This window comes from Strigops habroptila, chromosome 6 (assembly GCF_004027225.2).
Source record: "Strigops habroptila isolate Jane chromosome 6, bStrHab1.2.pri, whole genome shotgun sequence".
NCBI lineage: Eukaryota > Metazoa > Chordata > Aves > Psittaciformes > Psittacidae > Strigops > Strigops habroptila.
This window is the reverse complement of record NC_044282.2, coordinates 57,344,592-57,359,774: the sequence shown is the minus strand read 5'-3', so window position 1 is coordinate 57,359,774 and position 15,183 is coordinate 57,344,592. Positions and strand designations below refer to the sequence as shown.

General features: G+C 43.2%; 2 protein-coding genes across 4 annotated transcripts in view; one reads left to right on the top strand and one right to left on the bottom strand.

The window, feature by feature from the left end:
* Positions 1–2,695: 2,695 nt before the first annotated feature.
* ENPP5 (ectonucleotide pyrophosphatase/phosphodiesterase family member 5) overlaps positions 2,696–15,183 on the bottom strand; it is a 27,237-nt gene continuing 14,749 nt past the window's right edge. The window contains exon 5 of the mRNA XM_030489854.1: positions 2,696–2,705. The gene's annotated coding sequence lies outside the window, so the exon portion shown is untranslated. The remainder of the gene's footprint in view (positions 2,706–15,183) is intronic.
* On the top strand, positions 6,581–14,828 carry ENPP4 (ectonucleotide pyrophosphatase/phosphodiesterase 4). Of its 3 annotated transcripts, none has more exons than XM_030489856.1 (4): positions 6,581–6,711; positions 8,706–9,570; positions 10,381–10,551; positions 12,908–14,828. In XM_030489856.1, the coding sequence occupies exons 2-4, from the start codon at positions 8,748–8,750 to the stop codon at positions 13,270–13,272; spliced, it is 1,359 nt and encodes a 452-aa protein (XP_030345716.1). In that variant the 5' UTR covers positions 6,581–6,711; positions 8,706–8,747; the 3' UTR covers positions 13,273–14,828. The 3 variants fall into 3 exon arrangements, with proteins under 3 accessions (XP_030345716.1, XP_030345715.1, XP_030345718.1); XM_030489855.1 differs by having other exon boundaries at positions 6,594–6,773; XM_030489858.1 differs by lacking the exon at positions 6,581–6,711 and adding an exon at positions 7,011–7,015.

The following is a 15,183-nucleotide window of genomic DNA, read 5'->3' as shown; positions in this document are numbered from 1 at the left end:
GAGTAGCTCTGTGCACTTGTGTCCAGTGAAATGGGACTTCTGTCCTGCAGAGAAGTGAGAGGAAAGACATTGTGTGAGGCAGGAGGGCACTAAAAAGTCTTGGCACCACTCTGCTCCGATCTCCATTGGAAAGCAAAGCCCCCCAAGCATCAGGCCCAGCTCTACCACTACAAGAATAGAAGACTACAAAACAGAGAAATCACCAATTTAATCCATTCCCTCAATTCCTCTGCTCCCAAATCTAGGTGTTGAATTAATGTGGTAGTTAGCAATACTTTCTGCTGTTAGTTCTGTAATTCAAGTTGTGTCCCTTACCACCTGTACCCGTGGGAGACATCCCATCATACTGATTACTTGCTTTGCAGAAATACATATAGCAACATAAGCAGCAAAATTCATATAAGGACAAAGAACACGAGCAACAGAACTCATAATTTTCGAGGTTTATTTTTTACTTCATGACTGAATTTCTGTTATTACTCTAACTTATTCTTCTTAAAGCAAGAAATATCAGAATTAACATGATTATAACTCCAGATAGTACACATAACCTCATGAAGATTAACAAGGCCAAGTGCAAGGTCCTGCAATTCTTGCGGCAATCCTAAGCACAAATACAGGCTGGGTGGAGAACAGACTGAACGCAGCCCTAAGAAGGAGGACATGGGGGTGTGAGGTGATGAGAAGCTCAACATGACCCAGCAATGCGCCATATCCCTGGCTGCAATCAAGAGGAGCATGGCCAGCAGGTCGAGGGAAGGGATTCTGTCCCTCTACTCCACTCTGGCGAGACCCCACTGCATCCAGCTCTGGGGTCCCCAACGTAAGGACTTAGCTGCTGGAGCAAGTCCAGATGTTTAAGCCCAGTCAGCAACTAAGCACCACACAGCCACTTGCTCACTCCCCCTACTCCCCAGTGGGATGGGGAGGAGAACTGGGGAAAAAAAAAAAAAAGTAAAAAAATGTGGGTTGAGATAAGAACACTTTAATGATCGAAATATTATAATAATAGAACAACAGCGATAATAATTATAGTAAATAGAGAGAGGAAGGAATAAACAAGAGCATTGCACAATACAATTGCTCACCACCCGCTGACGGATACCTAGCCCGACGCAAGCAGGGATCGGTCCCTTCCAGGCAACTCCCCCCAGTTTCTACACTGGGCACGACGTGCGGTCGTATGGAATACCCCTTTGGCTAGTTTGGGTCAGGCATCCTGTCTCTGCTTCCTCCCAGCTTCTTGTGTCCCTCCTCACTGGCAGAGCATGAGACTAAAAAGTCCTTGATCGGGGTAAGTGCTACTGAGCAACTAAAACATCGGTTGTTACCAGCATTGTTCTCAGACTAAAGCCAAAACACAGCACTGCATCAGCTAATCACTAATTCTTTCTACAATCCAATGGACAGCAATGGGCATCTCAGAGTACATGTTAAAAAGAGGTAGAAAAAATTATATCATAAGGAGATTAAGTACATTCTGGAGATGGTCTTTATTGCTGCAAAAGTCAGTCATCTGAGCTCCTTAAAATACATGTCTTCTTAGACACCGAGGTTAGAATTCGCCTACATTTAAAAGCCTAGAAATGAACACCAAAACTCACGCTAGGAACCTAGAAAATCGCCTGGTTCACTCTACAGAGGTACACGGAGCTCAGTTCAGTAGCCTCAAAACACATACAGGCATTTATTGGCATTTAAGTTTGCCTAGACAAACTCGGTTTTATCTGAAGGACAGCAAATATAGCAAGGGCCCTGACACACTTAGTTAAAACCACCGAAGCTGCTACTGAAACTTTATCTGTTCACCCTTTAACCCCTTTTAACAGCAATCAGCACCTCCAGCTTTGACTTAAAATAGCTAAGCAGAAGACTGGCTTGCAAAGAAGTTCCTACACTGAGAGAGTCTGTTATCCCTCACTTCCAGAGAGGAAGAGAAGGGTAGAAAGAAGGAAGAGTAGCAAGAATGTCAGCATACCTTATATCTTCTCAGAGATTAATAATTAAAGGCAAAAAGCCACATTGCACTATTTAATTTGGATTCCCAATACAAGACTTTTTCCTGGGTACCCCTCTAGGAAAGCAAATAATTTGCATGCCTCCTGGACATTCCACAGCACTGGAAACTCCAACTCATCTAGCAGTGCCATGAGTAGCTTCAGTAGTTAACAGCCCTGTTTATAAACAGCAACTCGTTTCTACTGGAATTTCTCAGGAGGTAATTTCCTGTTGGCTATTGCCCTGATTTTAGTGCTTTAATTAAAAGAATCCTTCAGTTTTATTTATTCTCCCTGAAGATGCTTTCACACTTTAGCAAAGAGCCTGTAAATCTTTCATCACAACCTAAATAGAGGTCTGTCGGTTGCTTGCTTTAAAGTAGCTTTTTCCAGCCTTGGAGAGTTAAAACACTTGCATGTTCTTGGAAACAGCTGAACCTGAAACTGACTGATAGTGAACCTTTTTTATGTCAGTAGAAATGGAGGATCTTTCTTTTTGCTCTCTTCTCTCTAGAAGAATGAGAGATTCAAGTTCCTGTATCCAGTTATTCCTACAGCCATTAATACTCACAGACCCGCTTGACAGGAACAGACTATGAAAGACAGCACTCTAGCAGTCCAAGCACCTGCAGCTCCCCAAAATGTTTCAAGATGGGAATGATTTGGCGAGGAGGAGGAACAAGGCTGCTCAGTATGGCCCTGTTTGTGCTCCAGCCTTTGGATGGTCACCTCTGGGCACCCAAGAAGATCACTGGAACCTTGCTGCTAAGAAGGGCTACCTTACAAGGGACAAGAAGTTGCACAGATATGCTGACAATTTTATCTGTACCATTATGTGTGTATGGAGTTAGTTCATCTTCTGAAACACAAGCTTCAGTGCAGTTTCACATTAACTGTTGACGTGCAGCTTTAGCAGTTTCTGTATTCTATTTAAGACATAGTACATAGTAAGGAAATGAAAACACACATTAAAAAACATTTAAGACAGTGCCTTGGTAGAAGACTTTGATCATATTGCTGCTTCATATAGGAGTCAGGCCTCCAAAACCCCATTTGCTGCTCAGCTAAAACTGACCTGGATGCTCCAGGCTAGCTCAAGAGTCCAGGACCCCGCTGTAACAACAGTGATTCATCTTCACCCAGATTTTGCTTTGCTACTGGCTGCAAAAAGGCATATCTAAAGCCAGCACATCAGTAAATTTTACTCTGCAGGAGACAGATGCTTCTCCACTGCGAACTAGACAAACAAGAGAAAATTATTTTGGACGGGACACTCAACTCTCATGTTACCAACAGCTTTTAGACATTAAAAATACCAGGAATAAGTGCTGTCAACAGACATTTGCAAACCTGCTTTACCTGCTGCAGGGCGTAAACAATTATTCCTGATTTGGATGTTTCAAAGCCCTTCATTTGTGGTCTTCCAGTTCCTTTTATAAAACTTTGTTTGGTTTTCTCTCCAGCTCTATGGTTGGAAACTCCATTAGAAACCTGAGAGCCTAAGAAATATTGGCTTGTTATTCCCCCAACTGCTCCAAGGAAAACATTTCTGTTTGCCTTTAATATCTGGCATCATTTCAACATCCTTGTTTGCCTCTGAAACTAAGCACCCTTAGGAAGCCCAGCAACCTGGCTTCAGGCTCGTTTACGATGGAGGCTCTAGTATCCAAAATAGAGAAGGCAGAGACACTACCCTACTCTCTATCACCCTGTCATGCAGCCTTCCGGACATCGTTCCATGGACAGCTTAAGGAACAGCAGAGTTAAGAGCCCTGTTTCATTTACAGCCTCCACATACAACCTATTTGGAATAAATGTGCACTAAAAGCTTAACGTCTAATACAGTTTAACAGGTGCTAGTCACCTAAAACTTTTACTGTTTTATGGAATGCCTTCCTATCTTTATTCATCTCAACTGTATAAAGATGCATCAAAACACAGTAAATGATGGATTAAAAAAAAATACTCACCAAAAAAAGAACAAAGAGATCTCACCATGTAGATAAAATTGGGGGGGGGGCGGGAAGAGAGAGGGGAAAATGCACGAAAATGTGTCTCTTTCAATATTCAGTTATTTTAACTCTAAGTAATGAAAACGCCCTGCTTTTTCTTAAGAAAGAAAATGCCCAGCTTATTCTTAAGGCAAGTATCTGAATTACTCATGTGCAATATCTAGTTTTCATCCAAATCAATAAGGAGTTGCTTTCCCTCCATAACGCTGCCAACAGGAGGGTACTGTTTCCCATCTAAAAATTAAGTGTTTTACTAAACCTAGACAAACACTGAGAATATTTTGAGGTTGCCTACCCTTTACTTGCTATCATTCACTGAACACCACTGACACAAACGAGCGTGTGTAATGGTTTTCGAGCTGCAAACGCTCCATTATACTAGAGCAGTAAATCTGTGCAGCTTCAGGCAGGATTTAGCATGGTCTAGAGCTTAGAAGAACTGCAGTCTGTACAGCCAAATATGGGGTGAAATACAATACAGATATATTAAGGTGATGAAAGGCAAACATCTTGGTACCTCCCAGTTTTACTTCTCTTAATGTAAGTATACACATAACTCACCTATTTCACGTCAGCATACACTGTAAATGGAACCAAGAGATGTTTTAAATACGTGATACATATTGGCTAGCCCAGTTCATAGCCCAGAGTTGGTGTGGCATGCTGCTTTTATGATGTGTCAAAATTGGACACATTATATTAGGCCAGGCTCATGAATAGGTAAATACTGCAAATAGGTTTCAAAAGCACCTGGGTAAGGGAAAACAAGATTACTCACACCTTTCAGCACTGAATAGCTGAGTAAGTATGTTGCCAAACCAGGTAAATAATAAAGCCTTGGTGCTTAAAATGTGTTTGTATCTCTGCATAAAGTTTCTAAGAAGACTCCAATCGGAATTTGATTAAATTTGCTAAAAGATCACAACTGGTTTGCATTCCCCTGACCTTTTATTCGCTTTGTGTAATAAATACTTTGAAGGAAATAAAGAAATTGGGAAAGGACAGTTCCCTCCTCCACGTGATCCACTATCCTGAATCAGTGCAACAAAAAAAAAAAAAAAAAGGACGAAAGACAAAAAGTCCTTGACTTGAAGTTGACATATAACATGTATATAGCTCCAAGAAGTCTTATTGAGTTCACCTGGTATTTTTTTCTCCTCTTTAACAATCCTGTGTTTTGCCCCACCTGCTACATTTCCCTAAATCAAGGTGAATCAGAGGCACGTCACTTTATTCAGCTGATCGTACCACACCATTAGAGCCACTCCACAGTCAGCATGCACAGGTAGCACAACCTGCCAAACTCATGCATATGTAAAAGCCATTAGAAAGAAACAAGCTCAAACCTATGAGGCATTGAGAATAAACAAGCTAGAAGGACAAACAGAATGAAAGTCCTTAAGTCAGCCATGAAGTTGTAGACAGGTCGTCTTCTCAGTTTTTATGATGAAATTTAAAATTGAGTGATTATTTCTGCTCTGTGCTATTAAAGGACACTTATTTTCTCTGTTCAGGCAGAGCCGATTTCATTGTTATTCAGCACCAGTAACTTAACAGGTTTTGCAGAATTACTAATGCCTTCTCATAATAAAAAGGAAAACCAAGGGCATGTAAACGATTTGCCTTAATTTATGAAGGAACCTTACACCAGGACTCAAAACAGATCTCAACACATTGTACCATAACACACTGTTTTCCTAAAAGCAGCAGTGACATTCAGCGTACTTACATACACCACCACAGTTCATACAATACATACTTACATACAACAATTCACAGTTTCCTGCTTGCATTTCAAGTTTTAGGGTAAACCAGCATGCCACAAGAGGACACAGAAAGGGCACACACAGGAAACAATATGAACAGTCAACTTTCAGAGCTGCATGACCAAAAGGATGTCACAGAGAACAGGAAACTGGTAGTCACGCTGACAACTGCCATTGCCTCGCAAAGGCCACAGCCTGGGGCTGTTGTGACTCCTGCAAAGGAGGCAGGTTACGGGCACCCTGGGGAGACACAGGACAACTCCCAGTCACACAACCAGTCACAGCCTCGCCTCACCCGGCAGCACCCTTCTGCAGCCACGGGCACCCCAGCAAGCTCTGTCCCCTCACCAGCGGGCCTCACCGGCTAACCCGGGACTCACATCCCAGCCCGGAGGGGCTAACAGCTCTCATAAAACCCCACGTTCTCCCACAACCCGCCACATCTCCCTGCTTGCGACAGCTGCCTCCCGCAGCCCGCCTCAGCTCCCCTCCCACCAACCCCTCATGGCGCCCTACAACCTGCCTCACCTCAGCCTCCCTTAGATCTCCTCACCTCACGTCCCCTCAGCTCCCCATGGTTCCCTCAGCTCACCCCAACCTCCCCGCCCCTCACTTCTCCCCCGCTCTGCTCCCCCCAATAGCCCACAGATCCCCTCCACGTCCCACACCGTAACGCCCACTTCCCTGCAGCCAATCGGCGCTCCCGACAGCGAGCCCCCAGCCAATCGCATGCGGCGGGGCCCCCCGCTGCCGCGCCCACCCGGGCGCTGCCGGCGCTGCTGCCCCTACAGCGGTTGGCGCGGCGCGGGCGCGCAGGCGCTGTGCTGGCGCCGCTTCCTGCCCCCGTTTCCTGCCCCCGTTCTCCGCCGCGGCCAGTCACCGCCAGAGCTGCCCATCCTGTCCCGGCGGCGCTTCCAGCGGGAGTGGGCCCTCACGGTGGGGTCGGGGCGGAGCAGCGGCGGGCGGGCAGCGGGGAAGGGGACGGTGGCGAGGCTGCGGTGAGTGGTGCTGCCTGGGCGCAGCACGGGGCAGGGCCGCGGGACCCCTCTGGGCTCTGTTGACTGCGCCTCCGCCCGCCTCGGTTTTGGGGTGAGGGGAAATGAAGTGCCCTCGGGCCCCGCGGAGCCGGTCCCGGTGTGCGCGGTGGGGCCCGAGCCCCGAGGGGCCGGCCCGTTGGCTGAGCGGCCCCGCGGTGCGGGCGCTCTGGCCCCAGGAGCGCTGAGCACCGGGTGGGTCTGTGGTTGCAGCCCGCCCGGTAACGCGTTCCTGACCGAGCCGAGCAACCGGGGCCTTGAAAACCCGGTTAGGAGGTTCAGGAGCGGATAGCTGTAACCGTAGAGTGGTTTGGGTTGGAAGGGACCTTAAAGCTCATCCAGTTCCAGCGCCCCGCCACGGACAGGGACACCTTCCGCTAAAGCAGGTTGCTCCAAGCCCTGTCCAGCCTGGTCTTGAACACTGTCAGCGATGCGGCATGCCATGTAAACAGGGATGGGGTAATGTTGATACAGTGTGTAAACCAGAAATGCTTAGCATCTTTGGAGTCTTTTGAAGCTAATACTGTAGTCTTAAGTCTCACTGTGCCATGAAAAACTCTGGTTCTGTATTTTAAAGCAGCCGATAACATGAAGCAGGCGATTCTCTGCTCCATTGCTTAAGTCATTTCTTTTCTTCATTTTTGTCCCTCTTCAAAGGAGCTGTGTGTCACAAGTCCTCTGTATTAGGAGATCTCTTTAATGCTATTTTTGGTGATCCTTTCTTCTAACCTTTGTATCTTGTAAAGCAACTTTAACTGTTGGTTGTAGGGGGACAATTTCCCATGCTTTGAATTCCTCTCCCTGCTAAAGCTTTAGCCAACGTTAAAGCTACTTGCGCTTTTAAAGTAATGCACTCACAGTTTTTAAAAGAGTCTGGGGAAAAGGGTTGAGATAGGCCAGAAGATACTACTACAGTTAGGAAGATACCTGCTGTTCCTCCTGGAATCACCCTCGTTTGTGCGAGATAAAGGAGAAATTTGCTGGGGTGGGGTTCTCAAAAAGTAAATACACTGTCTAACCATCTTACAAAGGTGTTTGTGAACCTGGAGCTTCACTTCCTCTTTCTTAAAGTCTTATAGAATAATTCTGAACAAAGTACTCCTGTCACATAATAAGTTTAGGGAGAAAAAAATGCTTACAAATCATGCCTTTATTCATAATAGTCATGAATTCATTAGTGATAAATACTTGATTCATACCTAAGGTTACTAATGATTTTTTAATTTTTCTTAGAAGTATGATACATAGAGAACAGGTTTAAATGCTGTTAAGGTAGATGTGCAGCAGCTTAGAAGGAAAACAGAAATAGAAGGTACTCCTGGCCGCTCTATGTATAGAGTAAGCAATGAGTAAATAGGAGTGTTGAAAGGATCAAAAGCCTGCCAGCAACTCTAGAGGGTGGAAACTGTGGAAAAAAGGAAGGTGGGATGAAAGGGAAAGATTATAATTACAGTAGAAAACAAAATTCTGGTCTGAACAGTGATGTGTAATGAGGAGTTAGAGCTGCAGAGGGTTCTTAAATGTGGAGCCAGAATTGTTCAGGTGCCTGTGCCTGAACATGAAGAAAAAAACTGATTGTCTTGGAATGCAGAATCATAATAAGACAAACAGAACGATGGAGTGGTAGCTTAAAAAAGAGAAAACAAATCTTCCTTTCATTTAGTCTAGAATGAAAAAAAATCTCATTACTCATTTGTTTTAATGTATGAAAAACTATGACAATATATGAGAAGTTTCTGAAGTCAGTAGGGAAATACACTGTTGACTTCAGTGGTTGTTTAGATGGGTTATTTTGCAGTTATCTCCTACGAGGAAGATGTACATGGTGTCTAGCTAGTTAAACTGGCTCCAGTACAATTACTTTGTGTTACATGCATTATCTTTTAAATTTTTCAGGAGCATCTGATTCCCTGCTGGAAATACTTTGAAGTATCAACAATGAACTCGATGTTGACATTATTTTTCTCTGGAATAGTTGCCTGTTGTGCTCGCTCTACAGGTGATCCAGTATCCAGGTTACTCCTCGTGTCCTTTGATGGCTTCAGGGCTGATTACTTGGAAACCTATAAACTTCCTCATCTTCAGGAGTTCATTGAGGACGGCGTGCTTGTAAAACAAGTTACAAATTCTTTTATCACCAAGACTTTCCCAAACCATTATACCATAGTGACAGGTTTATATGAAGAAAGCCATGGCATTGTGGCCAATGACATGTACGATGCAGATGCCAAGAAGAAGTTTTCACAGTTCAATGATTCAGATCCCTTCTGGTGGAATGAGGCAGTTCCGATTTGGGTAACAAATCAACAGCAGGGAAATGGAGCAAGTGCTGCTGCAATGTGGCCCGGTACCGACGTAAAAATTAATGATACAACCCCTCAGTTCTTCATGAAGTATAACTTTTCAGTAACATTTGAGGAGAGAGTGGAGAAAATCATTGCCTGGATGAACAGCTCTAATCCAGTAGTCAGTTTTGCTATACTATACTGGGAAGAACCGGATGCAAGTGGACACAAGTATGGGCCAGATGACACTGAGAACATGCGCAAGGTATTAGAAGAAGTGGATAATCATATTGGTTTCCTTACCAATAAATTGAAGGCATTTGGTTTGTGGGATACTACTAATATCATAATAACAAGTGATCATGGAATGGCCTCCTGTTCAGCAAAGAAGCTGATCATCCTGGATGAGTGCATTGGGCGCAACAACTACACTCTGATAGACAAGAGTCCAGTTGCTGCAGTGCTGCCAAGGCAGAGTATGTTTTGGTTTTGGTTTGTTTCTTTGTTGTTTTTTTGTTGGGGTTTTTTTAAGTCATACACTGAGAATTAAATGTTATCTTGCTACTAAAAAGTACACATTGTGGTAGATTGTTCACATCTTTTCTGCAATATGAACTATACTGCTTTTGCAACTTTGACATAATTTAATGAATAAGCTAAAGAATGTTTGTTTATTTAGTAAGTACTTTGTGTTGGTAATCAATGGGCCAAGGAGAGTTTCTTGTCAAATTATGGGTGGTAAAGATGGTCCTAGTACAGCATGTTGAGAAAGTAGATAGGCTCTTAGTATGAGTACTGTGTTCAGCTCTGGGGCCCCCAACAGAAGAACATAGACCTGTTGGAGCAAGTTCAGAGGAGGCCACGAAGATGCTCCGAGGGCTGGAGCAGCTCTGCTATGGATACAGGCTGAGAGAGCTGGGCTTGTTCAGCCTGGAGAAGGATCCAGGGACACCTTAGAGCAGCTTCCAGTGCCTAAAGGGGCTACAAGAAATCTGGAGAGGGGCTTTTACAAGGGCCTGTAGTGACAGGACAAGTGGGAATGGCTTTAAACTGACAGAAGGGAGATTTAGATGAGATCTTAGGCAGAAGTTCTTCCCTGTGAGGGTGGTGAGGCCCTGGCGCAGGTTGCCATGTAGTGTTTCATTGGGGACCTGAAAAAATACTTTTCTATGTGCCTTTTCATTTTTTGCAAAACAATTACTCTTTATCTCAGGCTTAATGACAGATAATTGCAGTACCAGGACATCATTTCTGGCTGTTTCACATGCACTTCTTTTTCTTGGCAGACAAGAGAGACGTATATAACTTACTGAAAAAATGCAACAGTCACATGAAAGTGTATTTCAAAGAAGAAATTCCAGACAGATTTCACTATTGTCATAATAGGAGAATTCAACCCATAATCCTGGTTGCAGACGAAGGCTGGACGATTGTACAGAACGAGTCGCTGTCCAAATGTAAGTGTGTGTTCCTCGTTTGTGTTCTTGGTGGCTTATGCTGATAAACTGTCTTGGTTTTATTCCAGCCACCTGCAGGCTGGTCCTAGTTTAGTGAGTGGAGTCCTGGCACTGTGCTGCTTTAGGAGCATCTCAGCATTTTCTAGAACATTCTCAGCCTGAGTCTGGAGTGTTTTAAATAGATGAGGAAGAGATGGGGGATAGTTCTTTGGCTAAAACATGTTGTCATGTTCAACTTAAGAGTTATCTTAGGCAAATCAGTGTCTCAAGCTTGCACTAGAGTGTGGTTTAGCTAATTTTTGTATGTAAAATATATATATAGGGGAGCACAGATTGAAGAATGCCAGACAACATTTAATGTTACAGCACATAATAGAAAATAAAAATAAATGGGAGGAAATACTAAAAATAATAGGAACACAACAATAATGACTAAAGAAGCCAGAGTTTTTCCTGTTAGGGGAGAAAAAACAAATGAGATGTTACTTCATATAGTGCACTGCTAAGCTATGCATGTTTTTCCTGCTACATGCTATGAATGTCAAATTACATACATACATATGTATAGATTATATATGAATATATAGTTCCAGGTGTTTCACATACAGGGTAGTTTTTTTGGCAGACAAGAGAGATGTGTATAACTTACTGAAAAAACACAACAGTTACATGAAAGCCACTGGAGAGATTTAGATGAGACATTAGGAAGAAATTCTTCCCTGTGAGGGTGCCGAGGCGCTGGCACAGGGTGCCCAGAGAATCTGTGGCTGCCCCATCCCTGGCAGTGTTCAAGGCCAGGTTGGACGGGGCTTGGAGCAACCTGCTCTAGTGGAAGGTGTCCCTGCTTTAAGGGACCTTGGAAGCTTTAAGGTCCCTTCCAACCCAAACCATTCCATCAATCTATGTTTATTTGTACAAAAGTACTGCTTTTAATGCAAGAGATGTTTAGATTTTAATTTCGCCAGATTTGCTACAGTCATCTTCAAATTGGCAATACTTAGCACACATTTTCTCTAATAGAGGCTTCTCTCTTGTTTATGGTTAGATTCATTTCCGTGTACCTAAAAACACTTAATAAGTCTATGTTTATAAGTAACAGCATTGTATCAGTTGAAGTGAATCACTTTACAAAACAATTCTGCTAGCCAAGGCTTCCCAGACTCAGGCAGGGGAGGTTTTAGCCTAAAAGGTTATGTAAGTGTTTATTGTACTTGTCATCACAAAGCGGCAGCGTAATGAGTGGCCAGTGTACCAATCCCTACGCTGTTCCTGTGTCAGCATGCACCAGCCCTCCCACTTCAGGCGTGAAAGATAGGAGTCTTTGTTGGAGTAGGGACTTGGAACAGCTCTGTTCAAAACAAGAGAGCAGTAGAAGTTAAAAAAATGTAATCTGAAAAGACAGGACTGCATTAAAACAAGCAAGATGTAGTGCAGTAGTATCTTTGTGGTAACAAATGTAATGGTGGAAAACATTAGAAAGGAATATTGAAGTACACTGAAGTGGGGAGTGTGACCTAATCAATAGGAATCTTGACATTTCACATCAGAAACTTCAGTGAAGGAGCCAAGGAGGTGGTTCTTGAGGAGACTCGTTAACTGTTAGTAGGAAATGAACTCAAAACTTAAATGCAGCCACTCAAATACTGTGCTGCGTTTGCTATGAAAAATTTTTAGCATCTTGGACAGGTTTTTCAGGCACATTATTAGGAAATTTAACAATGGCTGCTTTTTAGCTGTTTATATTCTACCACAAATCCGAGTATTTCTTAAAAACATACCAAATATCCAAGTACTGGTGACTTCGTAGCCACAAACGTTCTGTTGTGTGCCTGTCACCGACATTGTTGTCCTTTGACTGCGTTTTGGTTTTGACTATTTGGGTGTCCCTTCACCTGAAGTACCTAATCTGATAAGCATGATTGAGGGTACTTCACATGCTGGAACTGAACCCTGCTTAGGGAAAAGTGCTTGGCTTTTAAGAAGTAATTAAAGTGTCTGCTTTGCAAGGGGGAGATACCTGTCTAAAATCTGAGAAGTACAACTTGTGGAGTAGCCACATCCTTTTCAACTTTGGCACGAAAAGTGGGAAGGGGAAAACTGGAAATGTTGATGGCTGAAAAGAGAGAATGGGGGGGAACCATGGCTGAAAAGCAGTATGGGAAGAGACTTCTGGGGATTGGGGAGGAAGGAGGGAACTTTGGGTTCCTTCTGCATTTGATCCAGCAGCTGCTTTTATGTTCTGCATTAGTGTTTGGTTAAAATACGTGCCTTTGGGGACGGGGGGAAGATGGGGAGGGGAATACTCAATATGCAAATAGAAACTGTGATGTTAACTCTAAACTTTGCCTTTCTCCAGTAGGTGACCATGGCTATGACAATGCTCTCCCAAGCATGCATCCGTTCCTGGCTGCTCGCGGGCCTGCTTTTCATCGGGGTTACAAGCAGAGCACAATAAACAACGTTGATATCTACCCTATGATGTGCCACATCTTGGGCCTGACACCGCAGCCCCACAACGGCACTTTCAGTAACACCAAGTGCTTGCTCGCTGACCAATGGTGCATAAACCTTCCAGAAGCTATCGGGATAGTCATCGGGGCTTTGATGGTACTGACTACTTTCACCTGCATTATAATAATCTCCAAGAATAGAGTAGCTCCCCCACGGCCATTTTCCCGACTTCAGTTACAGTATGATGATGACGACCCTTTAATCGGATAGCGTTAGGGAGCCTCGTCTCACTTGCTAAATAGGGATTTCAGGAAAAGAGTTTGCACTTGCACTGGATGGCATTCTTTGCACTTTAACGGTATCCATATAAAATACTGTACAGCCAGATCTTGCTTGTTTGTATGTGCTACCTGACTAGGAGTCCTGTAAAACATGAGCAAACAAAACAATGAGCAGGTGGCATTCTGCTTGAAGAGATGCTTAACAAAATAAGGATGCTTAGTTTTTCATTTAAGCCTTTCACCACTTTCAAAATGAAATCCCAGAGTATGAACTAGCCAGGATAGACTAAGTGGACTTTTAACACTTGTAAATGTGGAATAATAATTTGGTAATTGTGGGGGTTTTGTATTAAATTTAAATTAATGTTGACTTCTTTTAGTGTTCTTGTACATGTTTTGGAAAGATCTTTTTTATGACAGTTAAGTTACTTCTGTTTGGACAGTATGTTCTGACTTGTTCTTGAATTTGGGGATAGAAGGTGTAGCGAAGATCCCAATACTTCTGTCTCCACCCTAAGCCAGCAATATGACAAGAAATTGGTAAGAAGGAAAAAGGAAGTCAGCAGGGAAGGAATTGGTGCATATCCCTTCTACTTTGAGCAATAGAATATGTGGTTCAGCAGTTGCGACACTGGGCAGATGGCTCTTGACATTTCCAGATGTGTGCCTGTGGATGACTTAGTTCCTGCACGACTCCAGTTGGGATGGTACCACTTGCTTACCTCAGAGATGTCAGTTTAATCTGAGAATCCTTCAATGACCCAGTTTTGGGGCTGTAGAGGAAAATTACTGCTTCTAAACACTGTGACAAGTTTTTCAGAAGTAAGCTCTGCTGAAGGTATCTTTGTAATAAAGGTGGTTCTGCCCTGTGTACCAGCTGGTAGTTATCTTTTGAAGGCTGTCATGTGCTAAAACACAACAACTGGAAGCTTGATATGCAATCATCAAGCAAGGAGTCCAAACTCTTATTTTAAACCCTGAAAATTTAAAGGGAAAAATGAATTTATTTCTTGAGGTAAGATCTGTTATCTGTAGTGTCTGAATTGTATAGGTGCAAAGTTCTGGTGCAGACCAATGCTAGTGGTTCTCATTATTTGAACTCTTGATTCCTTGTTAATGGTCAAGTCTAGTAACTTGCCGTAAGAGAAACCGATTTAGAAACCCTTAGTGGTACCTTATCTTTCAGTGAGCAAAGAAGGTTGGTTAAATTGTTAATGCTATCCCAAAAAGAGAACTATAGTTACCAAGTCCTTTTCCTACATGTTTGACAGTTGAAGAATTGATAAATGTGAAGCGAGAGTGCTCAGGTACCTGGTAGCATGCAACATGGTTCCTTGTTTGCAGGCTCAAGTTCAATGCAGTTTGGTACTAGCCACAGACTCCCTTTTCCCTGACTTTGGAGGGAAGGGTTACTTTTAACTGCCTGCTTTAAAACTCAAATGTATTTGTTTGGTTTCTTTAAATGAGTTGTGGAAGTTTTACTAATTTGTATCTTCCTCCCTGAGGATTCTGTTGTACTGATTAAAACCACAATACACAAACTAACCTGTTCTGGGTTTTTTTTTTCCTCCCTCTTAAATTTGTTGTTACTACCTGCTGACTAGTGCTTTACTCTGGATTCATCTAAACTTAAGAGAAGCTCAGGCCCCTTGAAAAATCAGTACTGTTACTGACAGTGTAGTGGACTTTAGACCATTGATGTAATAGAGCAGTAACTGGACTGAATACAGAAGTCCCTTTCTCATTGTGCTGTAAGATTTAAAGTAATTAATTACATACAATAAGAGGTCAGGTTAAGGAGTAACTATAAATATTTTGCAGGGAACCCAGGCTTAGAGATGCTGTAAAAGAGAGGATGCTCAAGTTCCTACCTTGGAGAGAGTTGTTTGTTAGCTTCTTG